The sequence below is a fragment of the Lactuca saligna genome, chromosome 4, assembly GCF_052625555.1.
Source record: "Lactuca saligna cultivar CGN05327 chromosome 4, ASM5262555v1, whole genome shotgun sequence".
NCBI classification, from domain to species: Eukaryota; Viridiplantae; Streptophyta; class Magnoliopsida; order Asterales; family Asteraceae; genus Lactuca; species Lactuca saligna.
This window is the reverse complement of record NC_136420.1, coordinates 200,785,380-200,799,421: the sequence shown is the minus strand read 5'-3', so window position 1 is coordinate 200,799,421 and position 14,042 is coordinate 200,785,380. Positions and strand designations below refer to the sequence as shown.

Genomic DNA, 14,042 nt, shown 5'->3' with positions numbered 1-14,042 from the left:
AAGCTATTTTTGTTTTGCTTAACCAAATAACTTAATTTTTTCCATAATAAGCCATAAGGAAACAGCCATCACTTTAACCTCATTAAGTAAAAAAGAAACAGTCCCTAAGTCCACTATGTAAAAAAAAACACCATAGATTAGACTAGATTATGTACCATAGAAGCAATGATTACAATCCAAAAGTTTTAATTTACTAATTTTCTTATAATTTACAGGTTGAAGGGGTTCAATTTGGTGGGACATTGTTTGAGTTACATGACTTCATTGGGATTAGCAAATTGAAGCTTTAGGATGTCAACAACTTATAATATAAAAACTGATCAAATTTTAATTTGTGTTTAATTTCCGATGGACCCACTTAAATAGATTAAATTTATATATATTCTACTATTAGTTTGTAGAACTTTAATTCTGACGAGAGTTGTGTATTATTATTATTATTATTATTATTATTATTATTATTATTATTATTATTATTTTCCAAATCAATATTGCCAAAAAGTTAAATAATAAAGCTTTAGTTCATATATAACAATACATCGACTATTATTTTGTCATTATATACATATACAAATAAAAGAATTATTTGTTCTAACACGAACAACATATACATCCTTGATAAATTAAAGCCTACTATCTATGCCTATAAGAAGACAAAAGAATAATTGGATACCTAAATAACTTAGGTAATTTTAGTATCAACAGAAAGTCGTGAAAGAACGAATAAACCAGCAGAAGAAACAAATACTGATGCAGCAAAACAAGCCAAATCCAACCCTGTAACTAAAGGTATACTCTTGAACTTCTCCAAGACTCCAACTTGAAGCAATAACATTAGAGCATGCCCGATTTTTGACTTTGCTTGAGAGATGGATTTCATTCCAGCCCATGATGGAAACTCCTGTAATTAATATTGTCAAATTATAACCACTTTCAAGCTCATAACATTGAAATTATGCTGATTGAGCATGTTCTAATTGTTTAAACAAAACGTTAATGCTCGATTTGTTATTTAATTAAGAGATGACAATGTTGTATTGTCTTTGAACCGGGACTGAGATTGATGTCAACTAAACAGAACAAAAATTGTAATTTTTTGTCCCATCTAAAAATCTTAGACATGGAATCATTTTTCTCTATTGAAAATAACCCTAGAAAATTTGTCCAGTCTCATCAGTCTAATCCAGACATATATCTGATATAACATACATAGTTTAATACTCCCTCTGTCCTAAAACTATTATCCACAGATAAAAAAACACACAGATTAAGAAAACATTAATTAACACTAACTTTATACAATAAAATGATAGTTTTCTACTTACTTTGCATTTAATGTTTCATTAAATGATTAGTTGAATAAGTAATAATGAGAGGGTATTTTGATAAAAATATTATTTATTTTTAAAAATTGATTATTATTTTGGGACAAGCCAAAAAAGAAATATAGACTATAATTTTGGGACGGAGGGAGTAATATTTTGGTTATGGTTCGTAATGTTGTTTAGTTGCATATATATACCTTGAGTTGAAAAAGCCCAAAGAAATTTGATGATGGAAGTGTAGATCCGTTGCCTCTTGAAGCTTGGGATCCGACAAACATAACATGCAATCCCATCCCAAATGTAAGCATGGCTGTTCCTACTAAGAACATATCTGTTCATAGATAACAAACATGTTCATAAAGTTATTGTCTTTTCAACACAATGTACTTAATATATATTCTCATGAATAATAGGAGTTATAAATAAATGTACCTAAGGCTTCGATGAGTAAGTGCATGATATGTCCATGATCTGAATGGTGGGAGATGGCTTGAAAGTACCGAAGGTATGATTCCATAACCAGAAAAACACCCTAAAGTTCATTCAAGCATATGGTATTAGATATTTAGATTAAGATAAAATGTCAACAATGGTCAAAAGGTCAAAAAGTGTTGCTAAATGCTTATTAATTAATTAAACAATATTTATGATACCTCTAGGAAACATAATACCGAACCAAGCAAGGTTCCTGCTACAGCAAACATCGTAAAGAATCGGGAGTCCATTATGAACTGCAAATTTCACATCATCATAAATTAATAAATCTGAGGGGATTATAATTTCTTGCAAAATGTTTTATTAGCAATGATGGTTCCCTCTATTAAAATATTTTTAAATGAAGTGAACATTTTTAAAAATTTTAATGACTAATTAAATAAAGAAATCATGTTAATAATTCATGCAAAGTTGCTTGAGAAGATCAATATTACCTTTTCAATTAGCGACTGGATGATTAAACTCCACGGCCTAGGTCTCATAGCCACCTTTAACTTACGGTGAACCACAGTTTTCATAATAAGCAGAAGAGTAGTTAAGTCTACTCTTCTGCTTATTTGTGTTGGTGCAGTAACAACTGTTACTGCACCACCTAAAGCAGCCACCATAGATGTGGCTGCTTTAGTTACTAGTACCGGTTTCCTCTCTATATCTCCGGTCAATTGACCATTTTCTAAGCCAAAACCAGCCGCCACACATGTAAACCTTAACCTCACAATATCAGTCCTCAATACCGTTTGTATGGAAGATGCAACGAGAGCAGATGGTGTGGTTGACATGCGTGTCAATCGAATTGCTGCCATTGGTTAGAATATTGGCCGATGTAGTATTTGTATATTGATCTTTATTTCCGGGGTTTATATACAAGAAAAAACAGAAGAATCTAAGCATATTAGCTGGGAATATGTTTGCATGTGGGCGGTGGGGTCATTTTAGACATTTCACAAGTCTGTTTGGGCTGGGTGTGGGGAGGGTTTTTTTGGGTAGCTTTGGGGACAAGGAGTTTAAAACGTCAAAATGGTGGTTGTGTAGTTTTGGTCAAGCGCGTGAAGGACACGAGAAACTGAGATCCGTACACGTGGTAGTGTGGAAAATTTAAAATTGGTCAGCAATCATGAACTGTAGGGCGTGTTGGAATGACGAGGAAGTACTAGAAAACGTGACATATTTCAACGAAGGCTCCGAAGCCAGCGTAGGTTTGTTTCATCCGTCAAAAAATAAATACTTTTCATTTTTAGTATGCCAAAATAATAGTTGGTTCTTTTCGTACGAAAAAGCAAGTGATGTTTGATTTCACTTGTAATTTAAATTGCATAAATAGATCGCATTTTTATTCAAGCGATAACTCAAAAATTATATAAATATCAATAATTTGATGCATAGTTGTTAGTATCAGGATTTTAAGTCATCTCCAATATTTAGAGTTTTCAAATATAATATTAGAGACATCTATTGCAAATAGCGAATATTTTGATCTCATATTCAATTAAGATAAAATTGCAAGAATGGTTCGGTGGTATGTCAAACCTAACACCTTTGGTCCAAAATAGGTTTTGCTTGCAACGATGGTCCAATAGTTTTGTTTTGTTGCAAGTTTGGTCCAATTTCCTATGAACTTTTTTATAATGATGGATTTGCCTTTATATTTTAATTTTCCATTTTTATTTTATTATCAGTAATTAAAAACAATTAAAAATAAAACAAAAATAAAATACTCTCTCTCTCTCTCTCTCTCTCTCTCTCTCTTTCTCTCTCTCTCTAAACAAAATTAATACAGATCTGGTAGTGGATTTGTAAAATGAAGAACCCTAACTTTTATCAATTTTGTTCAATTTATTGTATGAAGTCGAGTAGACTAAACACATACACACTCATATATGCATATGAATCTCAAGAACACTCGGTTTTTCCTGAGTTCAAGAACAAGAACATCATATTCACGAACTAAGAAATCGATTTTTGATAAACTGCCATCACCACCATCAGAATCAACTCCTTCTATGAATTGCCCGACTTAAACCCACAAGCACACAAACAAATCAATAAACATAAAGATGAAGGTAAACTGAACCCTTTTTATCCCTCTCCCTGAATCGCAGACACATTACACTTTAAATCAGTACAGGTTAAAGAGATTACGATTTACAGATGAAAGGGATTACGATTTACAACCTAAAAATTTTTGTGTCCTTTCCAATTAGTGAATCAAATGCCAATCATGTCCCTCTCTCTTGTTCTTCTCTGAATCGGTGTGTGTATCAATTTTAGGCGTAGAAGATGACTCTTGTAGAAGAACAACGATAACAGTGGCATTGTAGCTCTAAACGACAATGAGAGAAAAGTCAGGTATAGTGGTTTGACCTAGGAGGCGATGGTGTTGTTGGTATTCGTCAGAGATGTTACCTGGTTTAGGTGATGGGCGAGGTAGGATGGATGATGGCCAGATATAATAGGTGATGTTGAGGGTCAAGCGGGTGGGTTAGGCAAGAGAAAAGATGTGTTTTCCGGCGATTGTATTCTCACATAGGTCATTGAGAGGTTGCAACATGTTTGATTTTGAAATTGTTTTGAACTGATTTCTTTGAACTTGTCGAAGAAGACATATCAGATAGGCAGGGGAGGATTGAAGAAGATGAACTGTTCTTGGGTAAAAAGAAAAAAATATGGGGGGAATACGGTGGAGAGAGAGAGAGAGAGAGAGAGAGAGAGAGAGAAAGAGGGTATTTTATTTTTGTTTTATTTTTAATTACTGATAATAAAATAAAAATGGAAAATTAAAATATAAGGGCAAATTTGTCATTATAAAAAAGTTCATAGGAAATTGGACCAAACTCGCAACAAAACGAAACTATTGGACCATCCTTGCAAGCCAAACCCATTTTGGACCAAAGGTGCTAGTTTTGACATACCACAGGGACCATTCTTGCAATTTTGTCTTCAATTAAATGGCTATATTTTTTGTTACCATTAACTCCCAAATATCGATAATGTTATTCACTTTGACAATTTTTACGCAGTCAATATGTCATCCATTTTCAAAATCTATACTTTTGGCTCAGATTTTAATTTGTATTACAAATTTAGTTAAAAATTTACACTTTTGGTCCACATTTCAAAATGTTCTTACAAATTCATCCTAATTTTGTATTTTTGCATATATTTTTTTTCAAAATTTTGTTTCGAATATTTTATTTTTGCTTTATAAATCATATTTATAATAAAAAATATTTTCACATTAAAAACCATTTTTTCCTATATAAAACAAAAAAAAACAATTTTGTTAAAAAAAAAAATTTATATGTGAAAAAATATTAACAAAAAAAAAAAAACAAAAGCAAGAAACAATGGTCACATAATGTTTTATTGACATCATTGTATTTGTTGTTATTCTCGTCAAAACTTTAAAAAGTCAAAGCTTATTCATAAGAACTTCATTCCAACGTTGTTTATATCTACGTGTTCGTCTTGACGATTACTACAACTTTCATGTTGATCATTTTATCCAAAAAACAATATATTTTCACTTTCAATTTTATAAACAAAGATATATATTTATTAACTTTTATAAGTGAAAATTAGTGTTACGATTTATTGGTTTATATTAAAATAAAAAAATAGAAAACCTTGGATGAACATAAGAAAAAAACGTTGAAGTTGGTTATGTTTACTAGATTTTGTTTACAAACTAAAAAACATATTTTCGAAATAAATAACCAAGATATTTACTAAAATAAAAATCTTATTTTCAAATAAAAAACCAAGATATTTACAAAACTAACTTTTGACATGTTATTCGTTGTAACAACCCGTTATTTCAAGCCAGTAAAAATCGAGTCTTGTAACCTCTTTGAGAAAGGAAATAGAATATCATCGAAAAATGAAGTATTCAAAAACTCTATTTGGAGTACACTATGTGGTAGTTATCGTCTTAAGGTTTCCAACCATATAAATAACACAAAAATCCGAGTTATAACGAAGAAGTTATGCTCATTCTAAGTTTTCCGACAAAAACCAGCAATGCGAAGTTGCGTAAAAACGCAAAGTTTCAATAAAACACTTTCCGACCTTAGGTGTCTAAATGAAAGTCGTAGATATCGTTAAACTACAAACATGCATAAAAAGAACGCTCAAATCGGACATCGTATGAATAAGTTATGAATTTTTAAAGAAATTCCTTAATCACATCATTTTAATAAATAAATAATAAAAATAATTCCGGAATTTGCCAACGAAATCTAAATGAAAGTTGTAGATCGTAGTCTCACCTTCGCGGGGATATAAAGAACGTCAAAAACGGAGTTCGCATGAAGGAGATATGAATTTTCGAAGTTTGATAATTAATTTATATATTTTTTTTTATAAAACTTCGGTATTATCCGAAGGGGAGTCAGCGTCCCCATCCGAGGTACGCGCTGCGTACTCCTGTACGCCCCGCGTACCCGAGGAACTTGGCCTCAAACCGTCCACGCCGCCCTATGCGAGGCACCCGACCCGACCCGTCCCATCCGACCCGACTGCCTGAGCCGTCCCATCCGAGGCCGAGGCAGTCGAGGCTTCGGTCATGCATGACGTACGCGTACGCGCTGCGTACGAGCGTACGCCCCGCGTACGTGGCCTCTCAGGCCCCCCTATAAATAGCATGCGAGGGTTCCCGGGAAAATGGCCCATTCTCTCTCCTTTTTCTTGCGTTTTACCTCGTTTTCCGTGCTCGCACTACCCCGAAGCCCTGGTCATTTTGTGCAAGTCCCGAAGGTCGATTTTTCTCCCGAGGAATCCCGAGATTTCCGAGGAAAATCCATTTCCCGAGACGAAACTCTGCCCGGTTTTCCATCTTGCTATCTTTAAACTTTCAAGTGAGTTCATACCCCTTTCAAACACACTTTAAATACATTTTAAATGCTTTTATACTCTTTTATGGGGGGAATACAAGTCAACATACGGTTATTATCGTGTATTTTATAAAGTTTCACTTCACTTGTTTTATCGAATAAATCACTTGGAACTCATTACTATTATGGAAAACTCTTGTCATACTTTGCGTGCATCAGACATTATACAAAGTATATAATGATTTCAAAGTAACTTTCGTTGTTAAGTCGTTTTATACATTCTAAAAACTTATGATTTTGCTTTGTCAAACATTGTGAAAAAGGATAAACTTTGCATAGAAAACTATCACTTTAATATGGGCTTAATTGAGACGTGTATATCTTCAAACGTTACTTTTCTTTATTAGAAAGTAATGCTGCAAGTCCTGTCTATAACCATAGTCTCCCGTTCGGAGAACGTGTCAAATGTGTATAGATCTATATGGGAAGTCATGATCCCGCGCCCTGACTGTTAGCTACAGTCCGTCTTTTGGGGTGACAGTTGTCATAACGCTGCGACGCCTGAAGAACGTCGTTACAGGCATATTATGTTTAGTATGGTTATAAAACTCATCGGATATACAATTATTATGGTATTATGCTTTTATGAACGAGTAGCTATTAAAACTATTCTTCATCTAATAAATGCGATCTTCGTATAGTTTTACTATATAAAACTATGACACAACTTTTGAGAACGTCGGTTTCTTGCGATTTTCGGTCTTAGAGACTGCTAATTATATTAGGAAAATAAGGGTTTCTCCTGCATACAAACCAAACAACTAATAGGAAAATAAGGGATTTTCCTGGTGCAATTATTTACAACTTATAACACGAACATTTATATGCATTTCATACTTTTATAAGAAAATAAGGGTTTTCTTGGAAAACACAACAACTCGTATCTCAACCATTAGGGAAAATATGGGATTTTCTGGATCTAATACATTCACTTTCAACACAACAAATCACAACTCTTTACATTTGAAATGCTGCGTTTTCTGGAAAATATACACCCATTTTGGAATGGCATCCAATTTTTCTAAACTACTTATGAACTCACCAACTTAATTGTTGACACTTTTTCTTTGAAATAACTTGTATTCTCAGGGAACCGCTAAGCATGTTTGGGAATCAACTTTTGGGATTAACGCGCTGGTGTTAATTACTTCTTTTGGATGATGTTTATGTATTTATCTTTTGAACATGTAATGAATACAATTATGTAAACATCTTGGAAACTTTAATATATATGGTGATGTGTACTTTCCTTTCTATGAACTGTTATGATACTGAATATGACGTCCTCCGCCCCCGAACATTTCTGTCGTTCTGGTTTGGGGGTGTGACATTCGTTTTCCAATTATATAGGTGCACAATCAAAATTTATTTTTCGTCAAAATATGTGAAAATAATTTTTACATCCTATTTGAAAATAATATGTGACATGCTATTCATTTTCGAATTATATAGGTGTACAAGCAAAAATATGTTTTTTATGTGGAAAAATGTTTTTTTTTTTTTTTTTTTTGAAAAAAAGGTTTTTTTATTTGAAAATATGTTTTTTTTATTTTTTTTAACATCCCGTTTTGCCTGAATAGATTAACTAAGACTTAACGTAATTGTTGTGATATGCTGGAACTCTATTTCCTGTGAATACACTTTCTTTTTTAGAACATAAACTGATTAGATCGTTGGAGCGTTGTTTCAGGAGCCCCTCCCGAGGTCGACTAACGATTTACCTTCCATTTTTGTACTGTGATATTAGGAGAAGGCGTCCACACAAGACCCACTGACAGCCTCAATTCAACCGTCTCCAGTATATCACAACATTTGGCATCATCCGGACGTATCTCTAGAACGATACACCCACGAACCAAATCCATAGAGCAACAATGGCATGTGAAATCCCAATAGTGTCTGGAATACTGGAGATGCTGCATCCGATGCAGTCACTAGAGGGAGGATAATCTTCAGTTCAGGAGTATTTGCAGTATTTGCAGCACAGATGTATGGGTTATCTTGGATATTTGGTTAACAATCGGGTTGGGAAGGAGGCTTCAGTTTCAGATGTGCATGTTGTTAGAGAGTTTGTTGATGTGTTCCTAGAGGAGTTAATAAGGCCAAACTAATATTTATTGGGTTTTTTTTTTACAAAAAAATCTTATTATTTTGGCATTGTTTATGGAAAATCTTTATTATTTTTGGCATACTTTATGGAAGTCGTATTATTTTGACATAGTTTATGGAAAAGTTCTATTATTTTGGCATAGTTTATGGAAAAGTCATTAATATTTTGACATAGTTTATGGAAAAGTTCTATTATTTTGCATAATGTTGATTTGCTTAAAAATTACCATGTTATATTTTTTTCGTTAATGTTAAACAAATCTAAATGACCGAACATAAATGATTGAGCATAAACAAGCCTAAATGAATATAAAGAATCAAACATAAAGAACATAACATTCAAATGAGTAACCTGTATAAATAAAAACAATCATACAGAAAATCCTAAAATATAATAATCCACAATCCATAAATAACTTAAAAATAAAATCAAATGTCATCTTCGTTTGTATATCTTTGTAAAAAAATACTTAAAACGTCAAACTTTAGCCGTTACATCCATATATTTTATTAGTGTTTCAAACGTGTAAAACTTTAACATTTAATCTTGTCATACAAAAATCACCATCTATTACTATTTATTAAGACTAATATTATTTTAACAATTAAAGAATGATAAATAATTAATTTGCATGATTTTACCTTAAGGATCACCATTCACCAAACATCATGGAATATAAATAAAGGTTAACAAAAATACATTAACAAAAATAAATGAAAGAACAAGACCATTATACATGTTTACTTGTTTAACTAAACAAAATGTTTATTTATTAAATAAACAAACATAAACGAAAACCATGTCAAATGGTTCACAGATGCATTGATAAATGTTTAAATTATTTACAATCCTAACAAAAATCTTATAATGATTTGAAGTACAATGTAGATATAGACGGAAACAAGTGACAATCAATATATAGTATTATCCTACACTCTTAACCAGCCTACAAGCCCATCGGTACCCTTGTGACACATCCTTGATCCAAGTACATATCTTGTGCTTCTGGTAATATGGGTTCATACTATCTTCCACACCTATCCATACTTGCTCCAATGACTATCCCAAGGTTCCCCTCATCACTCCATTAAACCTTCAATCATACATGCACATATTAACCCATGTACATAACACTAACCTTCCTAGACTCCCTCTAGGATTCCTCCCCTACTTGCTCTAATGCCAAATGAAATTTATATAATTATTGACAAGTCGTTTTATGAATGAACAATTGTACGTAGTCGAGAACTAGATTGATAGTCGAATAAGTGATCCTACCCTAAGCCTACAACAAGATAACAAACATCAAATAAGGCCAAATCAAAAGTTCTAAGGCTATTTGATTTTAACTGTGTACGATGCTAAAAATTTCACTTAGAAACTTATCAATAATAACATAGAATCCACATAACACATAACAAAAAGCACATAAGTCAACAAGGCATCCTTACAAATCATGTAATTCTAACATGTAATTCATGATACGATCCTTAGCCTGCATTCTATTAGGTATATATCAGTTGCATAAATAGCATACAAAGCAATATGACATATTGAGAATCACTTTCATTTAGGAGCTCTTTTTGATTATACACATCACATCTTTTTGACTTTTATAAATTTAAGTTAGATCAAAGAACAATGTTCTCAGTCCAAGAACAAGAATTAAATAAGAACTAAAATTTCACTGTGCCTTACTCTTGTTGGTGGATACTTGTAGAGAATATCAAGCTCCTTGTTCTTGCTATCTACCTCAACTTCCCAAAGCCAAGTGGGATCAAAGGCTCCAAAGGTTGTCTCCTAAATACCTTATGGTTGTTTATAATCTTTCTAGTTCATGTAAATGGATCCTTGGTGATTTTGTAAATGGATCCTTGTCTGATTCTACATGTGAATCGGAGTATATATCTACGAGCGAATCATCAAAGGAGACTATATGGTTGAAGAACTTCATCAGAGGCCTTAGATTTGTGCCAGCCATAAAGAAGCCAATAGAGATTTTATGTGATAATGAAGGAGTGGTTTCCTTAACAAAGGAACCAAGATATAATGGTAGATCAAGACATATCGAAAAAAAAATACCATTTTATCAGGCATAGAGTAGAATAAGGACACCTCATCATGAAGAGGGTATCATCATAAGAGAATCATGCAGATCCCCTTACAAAGGGTCTGAGTAGGGTTAAACATGTTCAACATGCAAGGAGCATTATTGGTCTGAAGGATGATAATAGTTTTAGTAGTTAGATAGATATTTATAAACTTTTAACAATGAAAATGTAATTGACATTTGATGATTAATAGAGAATTATTTATGAGTAGTGTTCACTATCTTTTGTAAATTGTTTATTATTGTGTTTCATTTTTCATGTTTTACTTTCTGGATAATTAGATTATTCAAACATCCACAGTCGAGCATACTTTAGAAGTAAGTAATGAATTAAGGTTGTCATGAATTGGGTTGTAGATTGTCTAAAGAGTTTTAGACATAGCAATGGCTTTGCTGCAATATTCATGAGTACTTTTGAAATGGGGATTTAAGCATTGGATAAACACATGCTCAGGGAATTACTTCATGTAAGTTTTCATGAGTAATTTTGAGATGATAATATCTTATAATCTTTCAACGGAGATATATGAGTTGTTGTTTACAAGTTGGTTATGCATTGATAATGCGTAAACATATCAGTAACTTAATGTTATAAAACATATTGTTGTGCATGATTTGATGAGTAAATAGTACAAGCATACAAGTCCAATTTTATTTGTTCCTTTTGCCCTAACGAGAAAAGCAATATCCTGGGCCCCTAGATGATTTGATGTTGACTTATAGTGTCGGGCCCGACCATGACTAAATTGATATGTTCGATTAATAGTTCTTTGTCATTACAAATCGGAAACGGGGAAACAAATTGTTGGACAATGAGAATGATTTTGTTCCATGTCATTTGTCCACAATGATATATTGCAGAACTGAGGATTATATTATCACTTATCTTAGGACGCGTAACTGACTAGGTCAGAGTTCGACAATGGCTTTGAGAGCTACAATTTGCTAATAAATTTTTTTAAGTTTTACTAGAAACTATATTTATTAGACTTATCCAAGTAAGAGACTATTGATTAGTTGTCCAAGCCTATATTTTTAGCCACTCAAAACCCTAGAAGGATAGCCAAAAATCTCAAGCCTCCTCCCCTCTCTCCTCTCTTATCATCTTGCTTAGTTTAGGTGTGAACCATCAGAGGCATGACACTTGTGACGCTTGCTCTCAAGGTTGAAGAAGACTTGGATTTTCATTTTTATTACAACATAATAATCAAAGGTATGTTTACTAACCATAGTTATGATTTTCGAAATTATACTAGTGCAATTAAGGTTTTCCTTTAGATGTTCAATACTTGTATGTTCAATTAGAGAAAACATAGATCCAAGAAAATTAGGGTTACATGCCTACATATGGATTGTTTGTTATGCTCAAAATCCATAAATAATATTCTAAGTCATAAAGTTTCCAACTTTATGACTTTCCATGTCTAGAAGAAGTCCATGCACCAAAACCCCAACTTAATACACAAACCAAGGCATCATAACTCTTGTATGGAGGAAAGAAAGGGACCAAGATCACATTTTTATGGTTCCTAATATCTCCATAATGGATAAAGTCTCCAACTTTATCCATTAGGATGGTCCAAATAACCAAGATCTAGTTTTTAAGTCTCAAAGGGACCAAAAAATGCATCTTTCTCAACTTAACCCATTAAGTCCAAGTCTCCAACTTTCATATCTGAATCAATATGATGTTTAGATGGATAAATTTCCAACTTTATCCATGACAAGGTCACTAACTTTCAAGATCTAAACTTTATGCACTAAAGTGACCATAAGGTGAAAAATATGAAAATTAAGAAGATCTATGAAACTAATGAGCATGTTTGAAGCTTTTTACTCACAAAGGTCTAGAAATGATGTAATCTTGTTGGATCTATGCTTGAATCCTTATTCCATACACTTTGCCACCACCTTGTTCTTCAAGATCCGACCCTATAATGGGAAATAAGCTCGTAAATGATTTCAAGGATGAAAATAAGTAAGAGGAGGCTAGGGTTTCAAGTTAGAGGCTCAAGAGGGTGGAGGATCATGATAGGAAGGACACCCAAGGGGTTAGAGACCTTAAATAAGGCTCAAAACCATGAAAATAGGATTTTTACTTTGCAGCAGTACGCCCAGTGTAACGCCCTAAAAGTGCATTCCTTCAGCCTATTACGCGAGCGTACTGGCTAGTGTACGCTCAACGTACTGCCAGACTCCCTTTTTCCAGTTTAACTTCAAATAACCATAATTTCTTCCTTTCAACTGCGTTTTCAATGATCTTTATATCTACAAAAAGGTATTGACGAGCTCTACAATTTTATCTTGATACTTATGACTAAAAACATCTCGAACTAAAATCATTAATTTATGCAAGAAGCTCGAAACATAACCTTTCCTATTTTACCCCTCCTGATGTAGTGCACACTATACCTATTTGTTTTTAAATTTATATCCTAAATAGTTATCTACTTTTGCACTTATAGGCAGTACACCTAGTCGAATTATAGTATAGTAAAATAAGTTGGGGTCGAACTCAGGGAACATATTTAATTAACTAAAATAATTACTAAAAATTAACCTAGAACAAGCAAAAGTTAAAAGAGGTTTTTATATTTGATTTTACAAGTTCAGACAAACTTAAACGCTTAACTAACGATTTTAGTCAATATACTAAAAACACTTTCGTTTAGTTCGAATCCACCTTTTCCCTATGGTTAGTATGGATTATTAAAGTTGGTTACCAATTGTTATGTAATTAGCAATTCAAGTCCAAATTTAGTAATATTGCCACCAACTCATGAACTACATTGTATGGTCATACATAAGCAAAACATAGAATTAGTTATTAATTATAGATGAGCTATGTAAAATTTATCTAAGCAAACATAATTATGGTCACAATTTATATTCTCTAGCACATCTAAATTTGTTACTTTTATTACTTTTCTAAGATTTGGTCGATCCAAGCTCTTTTAATGGTCACTAAATGACCAGGTAATCAAGTTCATATAATTTAATGGTCGCTAAGCTACACTTAACTTGAATTCAAGCAACAAAATCACAACTTTACCATGCTAGGTAATGATAATCAAACATAAGCACAAAACCAACTATTAAAATCCATAAATTAG

At 32.7% G+C, this 14,042-nt stretch overlaps 1 protein-coding gene across 1 annotated transcript; it reads right to left on the bottom strand.

Annotated features, from left to right (window-relative positions):
- Positions 1 to 499: 499 nt before the first annotated feature.
- On the bottom strand, positions 500 to 2,759 carry LOC145038993 (uncharacterized). The gene is made up of 5 exons (XM_078987165.1): positions 2,255 to 2,759; positions 1,979 to 2,056; positions 1,758 to 1,857; positions 1,523 to 1,656; positions 500 to 901 (listed from the first exon to the last, which is right to left on the bottom strand). The coding sequence occupies exons 1-5, from the start codon at positions 2,621 to 2,623 to the stop codon at positions 683 to 685; spliced, it is 900 nt and encodes a 299-aa protein (XP_078843291.1). The 5' UTR covers positions 2,624 to 2,759; the 3' UTR covers positions 500 to 682.
- Positions 2,760 to 14,042: the final 11,283 nt, after the last annotated feature.